Source organism: Oncorhynchus gorbuscha, linkage group LG19, assembly GCF_021184085.1.
Source record: "Oncorhynchus gorbuscha isolate QuinsamMale2020 ecotype Even-year linkage group LG19, OgorEven_v1.0, whole genome shotgun sequence".
Classification (NCBI taxonomy): Eukaryota; Metazoa; Chordata; class Actinopteri; order Salmoniformes; family Salmonidae; genus Oncorhynchus; species Oncorhynchus gorbuscha.
In genome coordinates this window covers 41310999-41329431 of record NC_060191.1, presented here as the reverse complement: position 1 = coordinate 41329431, position 18433 = coordinate 41310999, and the positions used below count along the sequence as shown (strand labels likewise).

Below are 18433 nucleotides of genomic sequence, written 5' to 3'. Positions count from 1 at the left end.
CTCAATGTGTTTTCACTGTGCTTTCAACCATCTGAAAGCACAACCAAGGTCCAACAGAAAAACAATGTCCGATATTTGGTTTAGTTGTCATGTAAATGTGTTATAACTTCGCTTTCAACCATTTAAAAGCACAGCAAAGTACAAATGGGAAATACAATGTCAGATATTTTGCATTTATACAACAGATTCATGTGTTATCACTGTGCGTCATCTAATAGCAAAACCAAATGACCTGGATTGCAGTTGAGATTACATTAAAAGTGCTCAATGCTGTCCGAGATTCTGCGCTGATTATTCTAGAAATATGGTGAACATCTCCACAGACCTGCGACCTTTGCATGATATCTTGAACAGGCACACATTCTATGATTACATAAGAAGGCATTTATAGTTACGTAACCTCAAATTGTGGCCATGGATGTGTTACTCATTTTAAGGTTGAATAAATACTGTTAAATGAGTTTGTAATGATAGATAGGCTACTGAAAGTATCGCAAAAGTGATATCGATTGTGCAACAAAATGTCAACATTTGACGGAGATGTATTTTTTGTGTCTGACTTAAGTCTGGCTTTAATTCCAGTCTGTTTACAAATTAATAATTGATATGTTGGATTTCACTTCTCTAAACTAAATCAAATCACGCTTTATTTAAAGTGCATTTAAAGTGTGATCTGATTTAGTCCTATTCTATAACTTAGATTTTTGGTTGAGATGGGGACATGAATCCAACATATTAGTTAACAACTTAAAGATTAAATTTGTATATATTTAGTTGAACCCTGGGTTAAATTGAAACAACAGCTGTCGATGACTTATCAAATCCTATATAGGCTTACATATGGATGATATATGACTTAGAAAGTATGGGTACAGTTCATTTTCTCTGTTACGCCTACCCTTTGGAATCACTTCGATAACAACAGGGAATCTAGTTATTAAGAAATCTCTCAATAATCGTTCTCACGACAGCACGTTGGTAATAGTCCGTGACAAAAGTTAAGCAGGGTTGCTGCCCAGCCTATTGTTACATTTTTCTGATAGTGGATATAACGTTGAAGATGTTGATGTTGTTTCAAAGGTACAAATACAACATATTTTATAAAAAGTTTGTCTATGTGGAAAATTGGTTACCATGACGACATAATCCCGTGGTTGAAATTTCACCCTTAAAACAACAGTTGAAAGTTTTTTTCAAATCCAATGCATTTCCCACGTAGATTCCATGTCACAGTCTGTTGACAAATTCCGTTAAAACAACGTTGATTCAACCAGTTTGTGCCCAGTGGGATGTGTATTGTGGATTTGCATGGCAGTGCATGTGAGTCTGTCATGTTTTTTTCACAAGCACAAATGATTTAGTATCGAGTGTTTTTTTGTACAGCACAGGAGGTTGGTGGCACCTTAATTGGGGGGGGCATGCTCCTAATAATGGATGGGGCGGACCAGGTGGAATGGTGTCAAATACATCCAACACATAGTTTCCATGGTTTCCATGTGTTTGATGCCATTCCATTCGATCCGTTCCAGACGGTATTATGAGCCGTCCTCCCCTCAGCAGCCTCCTGTGATGTACAGGTAGGCTATTTGATCATAATTGTTTTGGCTGTTCGTGAGTGCGTATGTGTGTGCTTGTGCGTGTCTGTTGGTTCATGGACATGAAAGACTGTGTCTACCACCGCAGGTCCTGTGCTTACTCTAGCATAGTAAAACATCAGTAAAACATTAGGGTTTACACATTGTGCCACCACACATAAACACACAGCGTTTTGAGGCCACTCAATAGTGGAACATCAGAGTACACACACAGCTTTGTTTTCGGGAATTTGGGGGATTTTTTGGGGAGTAAAAATGTACGGTGCATTCGGAAAGTATTCAGACCCCTTGACTTTTTCCACATTTTGTAATATCAGACTTATTCTAAAATGGATTAAATTGATTTTTTCCCCCTCGCCAATCTACCACAATACCCCATAATGACAATTCAAAAACAGGTTTTTAGAAATGTTTGCAAATGTTTAAAAAATTCTAATAATGAATTATGAAGTATTCAGAAGTATTCAGACCCTTTACTCAGTACTTTGTTGAAGCACCTTTGGCAGCGATTACAGCCTCGAGTCTTCTTGGGTATGACCCTACAACCTTGGCACACCTGTATTTGGGGAGTTTCTCCCATTCTTCTCTGCAGATCCTCTCAAGCTCTGTCAGGTTGGATGGGGAGCGTTACTGCACAGCTATTTCCATTCAAAATCCTATTTTCCCTAACCCCTAACCCTAAACCTTAACCCTAATCTTAACTTTAACCCCACCCAAACCCTAAACCTAACCCTTCAAATTTGTTTTCCTACCTTGTCAGGACATTCTGGTAACTTGTCAGGACATTGTGGTTTTGATCATGTCGGAAAACATGTACACACACACCCAGCCAGCTCTACTGGTGGGCCCTCATTTGGGTCACGAGAAATTGGGACAGGTTCAATTAACAACACAGAGCAATCAATGCTCACAATGCCTAGGGCTCACGGTCCAGCACTCCACACCACACCACACCGCCCCACACCACACCACACCATGCCACCCAACACCACACCACATCGTCCCACACCACACTACACCACACCATACCAGGCTGCATGGCTATTTCTGTTGGGGTAAAACCTCGACTTCAGGGATAGACAACTAAATTAAGCCGCGGGACAATTTTTGTCAGAGGGGATGGTCGGAGGCCCGGAACATAATTATAATCATTTTTACACCTCAAATTGACCACAACTAAGCCCAGAAATAGGTTGTATTTGAAAATAACAATAATTATATAACTTGATTATATTGAGACACAATCACATATGTCTCTTTCTTTAATCGTGGGAATACTTGGGAAAAGATTTCCTAAATTACACATTGTTATATGAATTCCTGGTGATTTTACACCCTTTTTTTACCCAAAACTAAAATCCCATAAAATATATATACTGTATTTTTTTGTAAAAAAAATACTTTTGGGGGGGGGGGGGGGGGGGGGACTGTCCCCTGCTCTACTCCAGGATTCCATGGGGAAAAAGAACAACAACACAGTTGGAAAACCATCAAGATCCTGTAGTCTAATTCCCAATTCTATGGGAAGAACATACCACATTTTTAAATGGAATCCACAAGGGAAGATTACTCATAGTTTGTTTTCAGACTGTTTTGCCGGTTTTCCAATATTGTTTTTACATTTATTTAACTAGGCAAGTCAGTCAAGAACAAATTCTTATTTTATAATGACGGCCTACCCCGGCCAAACCCTCCCTTTACCCGGACGATGCTGGGCCAATTGTATGCACCCTATGGGACTCCCGATCACCGCCGGTTGTCATACAGCCCGAGATCGAACCAGGGTCTGTAGGGATGACTCTAGCACTGAGATGCAGTGCCTTATACCGCTGCACCACTCGGGAGCTAATGTTGCCATTTTTGGTTGAATTTCTACAATTCATGCAGGTGTGCACTCTAGTTAGCTCCATAGAAAAAGAATGACTAGATTCTAATTGTATGGTTAGCCCCAGTGCAATCAACAGCAAGAACAGGGCTCTGGTGAGTGGTGAATAGCCACTAGTGTTACCACGGGAATGATTGGGGTTTGATGTGAGGTTAAAACAATGGTTGATTGAATTCTTTGGAAGCCATTTTTGTCACGTAAGGAGGAATCTGAGCAGTATGTGTTCCCATCCAGCCCGTGAGGTCATTGTGTTCGATAACTATACCATTAATAGGCTTATGGGAGAGCTCAGCCCACCGCTGTACACTTTGCCCACAGTGAATTATCAAGCTAATCTATCTGTATGACACAACACAGATGGACACACTTTCTTTCTGGCTGTCTCCCATTTTATGTAGCTATCTGCCTCTATCTCTCTCTCCTGTCTCTCTAATTCTGTCATCGCTATCTCTCTTTCTTTGTCCTCCTCTCACGCACGGTCTATTTTTTATAGGTCTAGCTATCTCTCGTTCCCTCGTTCTCTCCCTTCACCTCTCTTCTCCGGCTGTAGCTATACCAACAACAGAGGAGCAGAGGGAGAGGGGGTGACAGAGAGAGAAAGGTGTTGGTTGCTTGTCTCTGGGTGTCTTTGTGTTTGGAGCAGTCAAGTGCTTAGTGAATGAGTGGCTCCCAGGCTGAGGCTGCCTGGTCAGAAAAACCCTCCCCTCCCGATCCATCCCAAGCCCCTGCCTGCAGCCTCCAGCCTCACTGGCCATCACAGATGGATGGATGAAACTGTCAGTGCCCACCGTAGCTAGCCGAATCACCCCCCCCCCCCTCTTTTCTCTCATCCTATCTCATTCTCTACATCTCTCTGTGTCTCTGTCTGTCCTCTTCATCCTCCCAATCCCTGCTCCCCTCTCGGACAGGTTTTGGAGATGGCTGATACCAAACCGTCCCTCTCACTGGCAATTCAGACAGGAATGTGTGTGTATGTGTGTGTGTATGTGTGTGTGTGTGTGTGTGTGTGTGTGTGTGTTAGAGAAACACATGCACATTACACACACACAGTGACAGGGGGCTGTGTGCATGTGTGAATGTGTCGGTCACCTTTTCTCCAAGTTAATCCCATAAGAAGAGGTGTGGTTCTCCCTCTCTTCTCTCCCTTCCCCCCCCCCTCTCTCTCTCTCTCTCTCTCTGTTTCTCTCTCGCTCTCCGATCCCCGAGCAGATTTTCATCACATGTTCTGTTAGTTTAGATCTCCTCTGCTGCTGCCGCTGCGAGTATCAGGGCGTTCTCTTTTTATTATTTTTGATAAACACCCATCATCGCCACCATCATTGTCATTGTCTTTCCACTTCTTCTACTACTCTCTGCTCTGCCTCTTCTTCTGCTTTCACTGGTCTGAGATGAGTTTGAGCGCTGAGATGGGGGAGGCCATCGAGCTAAGGTGAGTGTTTGTGGCAGGGGGGAGTTAGGGGGGGGTGTGTGTGTGTGTGTGTGGTTACATTAGGATACAGTAAGTAGATATGCTGATGTGTTACAGTACGGTAGTAATTGTCCATCTGTTCTCCTCTCTACGCTGACCCTATCTACCATAGCTGTGAACACAGGTCAATAGCCTAGCGCTAGCTTGTCTGTAGTTAGAGATAGCATTAGCCTCGGTTATTATTGGCCACAGCCATTTCAGCAGCTGTCGAAACTGACGGGGCGTCTACAAGCTTATTCCAAGAGCTTATAGTCTTAGCAGCTGTATTAGCCCCCGTGCCCATATGGAGCAGATTAAACTCTCAGTTGATATGCCAAAAGACCCAACATTTGTTTATGTGCCGAGTGTGCGGCATTAAATGTTTAGGGATGTTTTCATAGCAGAAAAAGGATGACTCTTAGTCATCTTACCACTACCACAGAAGAACAACAAGGTCCGCCAGCAAAAGCCATGTAGCCAAGCCAAGCCAAGCAGCTACAGGAAGAAAGTGGGACTGTTTTTGTCTGTTTGAGTGATTGGCAAATGCAAATACTTCTCTTATGATGAGACGAGAGAGAAAAGAGAGGCATTCTTCACAAGTTGTTTCCTGTGTGTGTGTGTGTGTGTGTGTGTGTGTGTGTGTGTGTGTGTGTGTGTGTGTGTGTGTGTGTGTGTGTGTGTGTGTGTGTGTGTGTGTGTGTGTGTGTGTGTGTGTGTGTGTGTGTGTGTGTGTGTGTGTTTGAGGAGGGTGAAATGTGAGTGCTGTCTGCACACTTGCTCTTGACTGTATGACTCTTTAGGATTAGGCAGCCCGTGGCGGATGTCTAACCTGCGTCTAGCCTGGGTCTAGCCTGGGTCTAGCCTGGGTCTAGCCTGGGTCTAGCCTGGGTCTAGTCTGGGTCTAGTCTGGGCAGATAAGGCATGGTAAGAGCAGAGCGAGGATAGCATGCCGATAGGTCTGAGTGGTCTTCACATGCCTGCCACAGTTTTACATTAGCCCTGGGAGTGACCCCCCCACACACACACACACTCTGGACCAGCTGGACCGCCCATGGCGGCCATATCCACTCTCAATCTCTCTCTCTGCCTGCCGCCAAGGGCACAGGGGGATTTAGGCGTTTTTTGTTGTTAATCTCCATGTCTTTCATCGGGTCTTGGAGCAAACACACACAGACAAGCGTGTGTATCTCATCTTCACTCAGAGGCCCTTGGCTGAGGGCTTAGTCTGTGTTTGTGAAGAAAGGGAGGGACAGAGGAAAGAGGAGTGTAACTAAGATATGAGAGCACAGCTGTGTGTTGGGGAGAGACATTGGGAAGATGGAGGGACATTAAACAGTCTTGGGGTAGGATTTACCCCACCCACACAGATAAGTCAAAATATCCCGATTTTGTAGCAGGTCTGTGAGATGAGAAAAGTTGACATGGCACATAGGTTCTACTTGCACCATATGGCTCGGTGCCCCTGGCATAGAACGTCTTACCTTCACATTGTAAACAGATACCATACCGTATTACCGTTACCCTTTAGCTTGTTATTCCCAAGCATTAAAGCTCCCTAACAGGTCTCACTGTGGTTGCGTCCCAAATCAGCACCCTATTCCCTATGTAGTGCACTACTTGGGCCCTGGTCAAAAGGAGTGCACTACAGAGGGAATAGGCTGCCGTTTGAGATGCAACGACGTTTCTCTCTGTCTCTGTGTGATCTTATCCTACAGGCAGAGACAATACTGGATCATTGTTGGTCTCAAGTTGCTCCTGTCCTGTTTGATATGAATGTCCTGGCTGAGTCATTGTTTTGACTTGGCAGAGATGCAGGGAAGTGTTCGGGGAAGCAGATTGATTTGTGGCCAGAAAATGAAATGACACTGCTTAGACTCTGCTGTTGTATCTTTACTGTATATACATTATGATAAATGCTTTTGATAAATTGGCACTAAATAGTAATGACCGTAATGGGAAGTCAATTTGCTGTCTTCTAGTTAGCAGTATGTATGCTTGGTAGTACTGGTCTGGGTGAGTGTATGTTTGACAACTGGAAAGTCACTATGGAAATTCCAACTCGGCCTTGGCAGTTGGCACACTCACTCGACCCCTTCTTCTTCTTCTTCTTCGATGATGTGTATATATAATGGAAACAGAGAGCAGAACATCCCACGCTCGTTCGCTCGCTCGCTCACACACACACACACACACACACACACACACACACACACACACACACACACACACACACACACACACACACACACACACACACACACACACACACACACACACACACACACACACACACACACACACACTGAAGCGACCCCATCCACATACACACGCAGAAGGTTATTCTGACCTGTAGCCTTACAGAATAGCAAGACGTAGTTTACTGTGCCGTACATTTCAATAGAATCAGGAAGAGCTCTGAGCTGTTAAATTTGTACTAATCTTCTGGAGTGAAAAAATGCTGCCTTTGCACAAACAAGACAAATACTGATAAGGCACATTTGATGCCTTTCAGCGTTATGACTTATGCATTTAATATTTGTTTGTTTTTTTGCGCCCTCCGTCACGCTAGCTGTTTGCGCTTGAAATGTGTCTCCGCGGCCATAAATAATCAATAACATGACAACTTTAAACGTATTCCCATGACTGTGTTGTCAGGCGTGTTCAGTACTAATATGGTGTTCTATTAGTGGGTTTGTGGAACTACTTCCAGAGAGTCCCACCGCCTCACCTGTTGTCGTGGTGATGCACCTTATGCATGTACTTGTGCATGGCTGTGCATGGCTGTGCATGGCTGTGCATGGCTGTGCATGGCTGTGCTTCTACACCTGCATTGCTTGCTGTTTGGGGTTTTAGGCTGGGTTTCTGTACAGCACTTTGAGATATCAGCTGATGTATTTATATTTATATGCTGATGTACTTTATATGCTGAGGAATCCCAGACACCAGCAGAGCAGAGCAGAGTAGTGTGAGTGACAGGCAGTCAGAGACCAGGGCAGGGCATCAATCAGTATACTAACTGACTAACTCACTGACCAGCCTGTGGCTCAGTCTAATTGAGTTTGTCTCTTCTTATTGGTTTCCTTCATTAGTGGTTTCTTTGCAACAATTCAACCATGAAGGCCTGATTCACTCAGTCTCCTCTGAACAGTTGATGTTAAGACGTGTCCTTTATTTGAACTCTGTGAAGCATTTATTTGGACTGGGATTTCTGAGGCTGGTAACTCTAATGAACGTATCCTCTGCACAGAGGTAACTCTGGGTCTTCCTTTCCTATGGTGGGTGTCATGAGAGCCAGTTTCATCATAGCGCTTGATGGTTTTTGCAATTGCACTTGAAGAAACGTTAAAAGTTCATGAAATTTTGCATTGTGACTGACCTTCATGTTGTAAAGTAATGATGGACTGTCATTTCTCTTTGCTTATTTGAGCTGTTTTGCCATAATATGGACTTGGTCTTTTACCAAAGAGGGCCGTCTTCTCTATTCCACCCCTACCCTTTTTTATCATTTTCCCCTTACCCTGCCACCTCTCCCCTAATTGGAGTAAACTAATGGACAACAATACTTGGACAACAATACAACAATGCTTCCACTTCCAGCTTATACATACTACACACATACATACTACATACATTTCACGGACAGTATGATTTACATGATTTATCTTTAGTTTGTTTTTAGTCCCAGCTTTCAGCTACCCTCAACCAATGTTCCCTCTAAGCTGCGTGGGACTCCCACGCATCTCCCCCCGGGACTGCCTCGCAGAAGAAATCTCAGCCCACATAGAGAACCACGAGATTGAACTTCACTCAACTTTCTAGAGCAGTCGAGAGCGATCTACTGGCCGATCTCCAAGGCATTCCTAGTCGATCGCCAAACATTTCTGTAAAAAAACTCGATAAAGCCTGATGTTCCTATTTGTTTTTATTCGTCTCAGGCTGTTGGCATTATTCAAGTCAAATCTTATTTGTCACATGCGCCGAATACAACAGGTGTAGTAGACCTTACTGTGAAATGCTGAATACAACCGAATACAACAGGTGTAGTAGACCTTACTGTGAAATGCTGAATATAACCGAATACAACAGGTGTAGTAGACCTTACTGTGAAATGCTGAATACAACCGAATACAACAGGTGTAGTAGACCTTACTGTGAAATGCTGAATACAACCGAATACAACAGGTGTAGTAGACCTTACTGTGAAATGCTGAATACAGCGGAATACAACAGGTCAGTAGACCTTACTGTGAAATGCTGAATACAACCGAATACAACAGGTGTAGTAGACCTTACTGTGAAATGCTGAATACAACCGAATACAACAGGTGTAGTAGACCTTACTGTGAAATGCTGAATACAACCGAATACAATAGGTGTAGTAGACCTTACTGTGAAATGCTGAATACAACCGAATACAACAGGTGTAGTAGACCTTACTGTGAAATGCTGAATACAACCGAATACAACAGGTGTAGTAGACCTTACTGTGAAATGCTGAATACAGCGGAATACAACAGGTCAGTAGACCTTACTGTGAAATGCTGAATACAACCGAATACAACAGGTGTAGTAGACCTTACTGTGAAATGCTGAATACAACCGAATACAACAGGTGTAGTAGACCTTACTGTGAAATGCTGAATACAGCGGAATACAACAGGTCAGTAGACCTTACTGTGAAATGCTGAATACAACCGAATACAACAGGTGTAGTAGACCTTACTGTGAAATGCTGAATATAACCGAATACAACAGGTGTAGTAGACCTTACTGTGAAATGCTGAATACAACCGAATACAACAGGTGTAGTAGACCTTACTGTGAAATGCTGAATACAACCGAATACAACAGACCTTAATGTGAAATGCTGAATACAACCGAATACAACAGGTGTAGTAGACCTTACTGTGAAATGCTGAATACAACCGAATACAACAGACCTTACTGTGAAATGCTGAATACAACCGAATACAACAGGTGTAGTAGACCTTACTGTGAAATGCTGAATACAACCGAATACAACAGACCTTACTGTGAAATGCTGAATACAACCGAATGCAACAGGTGTAGTAGACCTTAATGTGAAATGCTGAATACAACCGAATACAACAGGTGTAGTAGACCTTACTGTGAAATGCTGAATACAACCGAATACAACAGGTGTAGTAGACCTTACTGTGAAATGCTGAATACAACCGAATACAACAGGTGTAGTAGACCTTACTGTGAAATGCTGAATACAACCGAATACAACAGACCTTAATGTGAAATGCTGAATACAACCGAATACAACAGGTGTAGTAGACCTTAATGTGAAATGCTGAATACAACCGAATACAACAGGTGTAGTAGACCTTACTGTGAAATGCTGAATACAACCGAATACAACAGACCTTACTGTGAAATGCTGAATACAACCGAATGCAACAGGTGTAGTAGACCTTAATGTGAAATGCTGAATACAACCGAATACAACAGGTGTAGTAGACCTTACTGTGAAATGCTGAATACAACCGAATACAACAGGTGTAGTAGACCTTACTGTGAAATGCTGAATACAACCGAATACAACAGATGTAGTAGACTTTACTGTGAAATGCTGAATACAACCGAATACAACAGGTGTAGTAGACCTTACTGTGAAATGCTGAATACAACCGAATACAACAGGTGTAGTAGACCTTACTGTGAAATGCTGAATACAACCGAATACAACAGGTGTAGTAGACCTTACTGTGAAATGCTGAATATAACCGAATACAACAGGTGTAGTAGACCTTACTGTGAAATGCTGAATACAACCGAATACAACAGACCTTACTGTGAAATGCTGAATACAACCGAATACAACAGGTGTAGTAGACCTTACTGTGAAATGCTGAATACAACCGAATACAACAGACCTTACTGTGAAATGCTGAATACAACCGAATACAACAGGTGTAGTAGACCTTACTGTGAAATGCTGAATACAGCGGAATACAACAGGTGTAGTAGACCTTACTGTGAAATGCTGAATACAACTGAATACAACAGGTGTAGTAGACCTTAATGTGAAATGCTGAATACAACCGAATACAACAGGTGTAGTAGACCTTACTGTGAAATGCTGAATACAGCGGAATACAACAGGTGTAGTAGACCTTACTGTGAAATGCTGAATACAGCGGAATACAACAGGTGTAGTAGACCTTACTGTGAAATGCTGAATACAGCGGAATACAACAGGTGTAGTAGACCTTACTGTGAAATGCTGAATACAACCGAATACAACAGACCTTACTGTGAAATGCTGAATACAACCGAATACAACAGGTGTAGTAGACCTTACTGTGAAATGCTGAATACAACCGAATACAACAGACCTTACTGTGAAATGCTGAATACAACCGAATACAACAGGTGTAGTAGACCTTACTGTGAAATGCTGAATACAGCGGAATACAACAGGTGTAGTAGACCTTACTGTGAAATGCTGAATACAGCGGAATACAACAGGTGTAGTAGACCTTACTGTGAAATGCTGAATACAGCGGAATACAACAGGTGTAGTAGACCTTACTGTGAAATGCTGAATACAACCGAATACAACAGACCTTACTGTGAAATGCTGAATACAGCGGAATACAACAGGTGTAGTAGACCTTACTGTGAAATGCTGAATACAGCGGAATACAACAGGTGTAGTAGACCTTACTGTGAAATGCTGAATACAACCGAATACAACAGACCTTACTGTGAAATGCTGAATACAGCGGAATACAACAGGTGTAGTAGACCTTACTGTGAAATGCTGAATACAGCGGAATACAACAGGTCAGTAGACCTTACTGTGAAATGCTGAATACAACCGAATACAACAGGTGTAGTAGACCTTACTGTGAAATGCTGAATACAACCGAATACAACAGGTGTAGTAGACCTTACTGTGAAATGCTGAATACAGCGGAATACAACAGGTCAGTAGACCTTACTGTGAAATGCTGAATACAACCGAATACAACAGGTGTAGTAGACCTTACTGTGAAATGCTGAATATAACCGAATACAACAGGTGTAGTAGACCTTACTGTGAAATGCTGAATACAACCGAATACAACAGGTGTAGTAGACCTTACTGTGAAATGCTGAATACAACCGAATACAACAGACCTTAATGTGAAATGCTGAATACAACCGAATACAACAGGTGTAGTAGACCTTACTGTGAAATGCTGAATACAACCGAATACAACAGACCTTACTGTGAAATGCTGAATACAACCGAATACAACAGGTGTAGTAGACCTTACTGTGAAATGCTGAATACAACCGAATACAACAGACCTTACTGTGAAATGCTGAATACAACCGAATGCAACAGGTGTAGTAGACCTTAATGTGAAATGCTGAATACAACCGAATACAACAGGTGTAGTAGACCTTACTGTGAAATGCTGAATACAACCGAATACAACAGGTGTAGTAGACCTTACTGTGAAATGCTGAATACAACCGAATACAACAGGTGTAGTAGACCTTACTGTGAAATGCTGAATACAACCGAATACAACAGACCTTAATGTGAAATGCTGAATACAACCGAATACAACAGGTGTAGTAGACCTTAATGTGAAATGCTGAATACAACCGAATACAACAGGTGTAGTAGACCTTACTGTGAAATGCTGAATACAACCGAATACAACAGACCTTACTGTGAAATGCTGAATACAACCGAATGCAACAGGTGTAGTAGACCTTAATGTGAAATGCTGAATACAACCGAATACAACAGGTGTAGTAGACCTTACTGTGAAATGCTGAATACAACCGAATACAACAGGTGTAGTAGACCTTACTGTGAAATGCTGAATACAACCGAATACAACAGATGTAGTAGACTTTACTGTGAAATGCTGAATACAACCGAATACAACAGGTGTAGTAGACCTTACTGTGAAATGCTGAATACAACCGAATACAACAGGTGTAGTAGACCTTACTGCGAAATGCTGAATACAACCGAATACAACAGGTGTAGTAGACCTTACTGTGAAATGCTGAATATAACCGAATACAACAGGTGTAGTAGACCTTACTGTGAAATGCTGAATACAACCGAATACAACAGACCTTACTGTGAAATGCTGAATACAACCGAATACAACAGGTGTAGTAGACCTTACTGTGAAATGCTGAATACAACCGAATACAACAGACCTTACTGTGAAATGCTGAATACAACCGAATACAACAGGTGTAGTAGACCTTACTGTGAAATGCTGAATACAGCGGAATACAACAGGTGTAGTAGACCTTACTGTGAAATGCTGAATACAACTGAATACAACAGGTGTAGTAGACCTTAATGTGAAATGCTGAATACAACCGAATACAACAGGTGTAGTAGACCTTACTGTGAAATGCTGAATACAGCGGAATACAACAGGTGTAGTAGACCTTACTGTGAAATGCTGAATACAGCGGAATACAACAGGTGTAGTAGACCTTACTGTGAAATGCTGAATACAGCGGAATACAACAGGTGTAGTAGACCTTACTGTGAAATGCTGAATACAACCGAATACAACAGACCTTACTGTGAAATGCTGAATACAACCGAATACAACAGGTGTAGTAGACCTTACTGTGAAATGCTGAATACAACCGAATACAACAGACCTTACTGTGAAATGCTGAATACAACCGAATACAACAGGTGTAGTAGACCTTACTGTGAAATGCTGAATACAGCGGAATACAACAGGTGTAGTAGACCTTACTGTGAAATGCTGAATACAGCGGAATACAACAGGTGTAGTAGACCTTACTGTGAAATGCTGAATACAGCGGAATACAACAGGTGTAGTAGACCTTACTGTGAAATGCTGAATACAACCGAATACAACAGACCTTACTGTGAAATGCTGAATACAGCGGAATACAACAGGTGTAGTAGACCTTACTGTGAAATGCTGAATACAGCGGAATACAACAGGTGTAGTAGACCTTACTGTGAAATGCTGAATACAACCGAATACAACAGACCTTACTGTGAAATGCTGAATACAGCGGAATACAACAGGTGTAGTAGACCTTACTGTGAAATGCTGAATATAACCGAATACAACAGGTGTAGTAGACCTTACTGTGAAATGCTGAATACAACCGAATACAACAGGTGTAGTAGACCTTACTGTGAAATGCTGAATACAACCGAATACAACAGGTGTAGTAGACCTTACTGTGAAATGCTGAATACAACCGAATACAACAGGTGTAGTAGACCTTACTGTGAAATGCTGAATACAACCGAATACAACAGACCTTACTGTGAAATGCTGAATACAGCGGAATACAACAGGTGTAGTAGACCTTACTGTGAAATGCTGAATACAACCGAATACAACAGGTGTAGTAGACCTTACTGTGAAATGCTGAATACAACCGAATACAACAGACCTTACTGTGAAATGCTGAATACAGCGGAATACAACAGGTGTAGTAGACCTTACTGTGAAATGCTGAATACAACCGAATACAACAGGTGTAGTAGACCTTACTGTGAAATGCTGAATACAACCGAATACAACAGGTGTAGTAGACCTTACTGTGAAATGCTGAATACAACCGAATACAACAGGTGTAGTAGACCTTACTGTGAAATGCTGAATACAACCGAATACAACAGACCTTACTGTGAAATGCTGAATACAACCGAATACAACAGACCTTACTGTGAAATGCTGAATACAGCGGAATACAACAGGTGTAGTAGACCTTAATGTGAAATGCTGAATTCAACCGAATACAACAGGTGTAGTAGACCTTACTGTGAAATGCTGAATACAACCGAATACAACAGACCTTACTGTGAAATGCTGAATACAGCGGAATACAACAGGTGTAGTAGACCTTACTGTGAAATGCTGAATACAACCGAATACAACAGGTGTAGTAGACCTTACTGTGAAATGCTGAATACAACCGAATACAACAGGTGTAGTAGACCTTACTGTGAAATGCTGAATACAACCGAATACAACAGGTGTAGTAGACCTTACTGTGAAATGCTGAATACAACCGAATACAACAGGTGTAGTAGACCTTACTGTGAAATGCTGAATACAACCGAATACAACAGGTGTAGTAGACCTTAATGTGAAATGCTGAATTCAACCGAATACAACAGGTGTAGTAGACCTTACTGTGAAATGCTGAATACAACCGAATACAACAGGTGTAGTAGACCTTACTGTGAAATGCTGAATACAACCGAATACAACAGGTGTAGTAGACCTTACTGTGAAATGCTGAATACAGCGGAATACAACAGGTGTAGTAGACCTTACTGTGAAATGCTGAATACAACCGAATGCAACAGGTGTAGTAGACCTTACTGTGAAATGCTGAATACAACCGAATACAACAGGTGTAGTAGACCTTACTGTGAAATGCTGAATACAACCGAATACAACAGGTGTAGTAGACCTTACTGTGAAATGCTGAATACAGCGGAATACAACAGGTGTAGTAGACCTTACTGTGAAATGCTGAATACAACCGAATACAACAGGTGTAGTAGACCTTACTGTGAAATGCTGAATACAACCGAATACAACAGGTGTAGTAGACCTTAATGTGAAATGCTGAATACAACCGAATACAACAGACCTTACTGTGAAATGCTGAATACAACCGAATACAACAGGTGTAGTAGACCTTACTGTGAAATGCTGAATACAGCGGAATACAACAGGTGTAGTAGACCTTACTGTGAAATGCTGAATACAACCGAATACAACAGACCTTACTGTGAAATGCTGAATACAACCGAATACAACAGGTGTAGTAGACCTTAATGTGAAATGCTGAATTCAACCGAATACAACAGACCTTACTGTGAAATGCTGAATACAGCGGAATACAACAGGTGTAGTAGACCTTACTGTGAAATGCTGAATACAACCGAATACAACAGACCTTACTGTGAAATGCTGAATACAGCGGAATACAACAGGTGTAGTAGACCTTACTGTGAAATGCTGAATACAACCGAATACAACAGGTGTAGTAGACCTTAATGTGAAATGCTGAATACAGCGGAATACAACAGGTGTAGTAGACCTTACTGTGAAATGCTGAATACAACCGAATACAACAGGTGTAGTAGACCTTACTGTGAAATGCTGAATACAACCGAATACAACAGGTGTAGTAGACCTTACTGTGAAATGCTGAATACAGCGGAATACAACAGGTGTAGTAGACCTTAATGTGAAATGCTGAATACAACCGAATACAACAGGTGTAGTAGACCTTACTGTGAAATGCTGAATACAGCGGAATACAACAGGTGTAGTAGACCTTACTGTGAAATGCTGAATACAACCGAATACAACAGGTGTAGTAGACCTTACTGTGAAATGCTGAATACAGCGGAATACAACAGGTGTAGTAGACCTTACTGTGAAATGCTGAATACAGCGGAATACAACAGGTGTAGTAGACCTTACTGTGAAATGCTGAATACAACCGAATACAACAGGTGTAGTAGACCTTACTGTGAAATGCTGAATACAACCGAATACAACAGGTGTAGTAGACCTTACTGTGAAATGCTGAATACAACCGAATACAACAGGTGTAGTAGACCTTACTGTGAAATGCTGAATACAGCGGAATACAACAGGTGTAGTAGACCTTACTGTGAAATGCTGAATACAGCGGAATACAACAGGTGTAGTAGACCTTACTGTGAAATGCTGAATACAACGGAATACAACAGGTGTAGTAGACCTTACTGTGAAATGCTGAATACAGCGGAATACAACAGGTGTAGTAGACCTTACTGTGAAATGCTGAATACAACCGAATACAACAGGTGTAGTAGACCTTACTGTGAAATGCATACTTACAAGCCCTTAACCAACAATGCAGCTTTAAGAAAAATAAGTGTTAAGAACATATTGACGAAATAAACTAAAGTAAAATATAAAATAAAAAATAACAATAAGGAGGCTATATACAGGGGGTAGGAAAGTGTATCTATAGGCTTTCGTTGTTGTTATTATTAGCGGCTTGAGTCTTTTTTAATATTGAGGATTACTTCACTTTCTCTGTTCATAGGAGTAGCAACATGAGTTTGTGCATGAGGCAGAAATAATGAGGTGCGACTCGGGTTTCGCCGTCAGCTGGAAGACAGTGTCCCATTTGATGAAAGCCAGAGTGGAGGGATGTTGAGAAGCAGACCTTCAGTCTACTGCTCTCTCCCTCCGCTGAGACTGACCAACAGATGCAGGCGCCGTCTGTTCAAGTAAAATAAAACTCAAAACAAATGATTTAAATGTATTCTCACGCAGCTGTGCCTCACAATTAATACAACAACAGTGTGATCAGAACCCTGCCTCAAATGTTGTATTTTAAATGTACAAAAAAGGCCCAATCATCAATGCATTGGCAGGGCAATTCAAGCAAAGCCAATATGCGTTGATAATGTATAGCTAACTGCAAAAACATTACTGTTTTTAATTGGTTAATGTTGCATAGTCTTACGTTTAAAAAAAAAGTCATGTTAAAAAAAATCTGAGCGGTAGATCTCGGCTTTCATTTGGACTCAGAAAGAGATCTTGACTCAGAAAAGTTTGGTGACCACTGTTATACAGTTTTCCCTATTAACACTATCAACGTTTCCCTTTACTGTGGCAAATGTGATTGAATCAACGCAATGTTAGCCACTTTCAATGCAACATACCAAAACAAAACAAACTATGCAAGCGATATTGTTGTAGGCAGAACGCATCGGAGTACGATTCTATCGCATTGACACGCACGACTCAGCCCATACTCTACACAGACCGGTGCGGCAATAATCAATCAGAGCTGCAGGAGGCCTATATGCAAATAGACCATTGTCAAATATGGATCTGTGCCATTCACTTTGAACTGGACTGTGTTTACAGCATGAGCGGTTGAGGAGATGCGCTTGTTTTGAGATCAAGGTGAGAGCTGCATGTTGCCACGTGTGCACATTTTGTTCATATCCTTTGCTAGTTAGTGAGTTATTAGCCCAGATATAGATCATTTGTAGTCAGCAATAGGGGAGTGATTGCATCCTATCAGGAGCACAAAACGTGTACATTTCTAGACATCTTTGAAAAGTGTGTCAGGTAAAGAGCTTTTGTTGTCTTAAAGAGGCAGTGTTGTATTTTGAGACAGGCTCGAATCATTTTAATTTGATTTGATTTATTAGGATCCCCATTAGCTGACGCCAATAAGCTTGTAAATGAAAGACCTTTCTATTCTCATAGTTTCTAGAGATTATAAATGAAAGATAAGCACCTTTGCTACGAGTATTATTGTATTATTGATCGATTGACTTTGACTTTTTAGATCACCCAGCAGTGCTATTTGCAGAGTTAGCTCCAAGTACATGTGGCAATTTTTTTGCCATTCCTGAACCTGTGACCAGAAACAAGCTACATATGGGGAGTACCAAAACAAGTGATCTAATGATTCTGTCTC

At 41.6% G+C, this 18433-nt stretch overlaps 1 protein-coding gene across 2 annotated transcripts in view; it reads left to right on the top strand.

Moving 5' to 3' along the window:
* LOC124005590 (numb-like protein) overlaps positions 1-18433 on the top strand; it is a 99183-nt gene that overhangs the window by 43557 nt on the left and 37193 nt on the right. The window contains exon 1 of one of the 2 annotated variants that reach the window (XM_046314991.1): positions 4733-4909. The exons of the other annotated variant lie outside the window; for it this stretch is intronic. Within the exon in view, the coding sequence (XP_046170947.1) occupies positions 4869-4909 (41 nt within the window). The 5' untranslated portion in view covers positions 4733-4868. Of the gene's footprint in view, positions 1-4732; positions 4910-18433 lie in introns of those variants that run through there. 2 annotated transcript variants of the gene reach the window in all.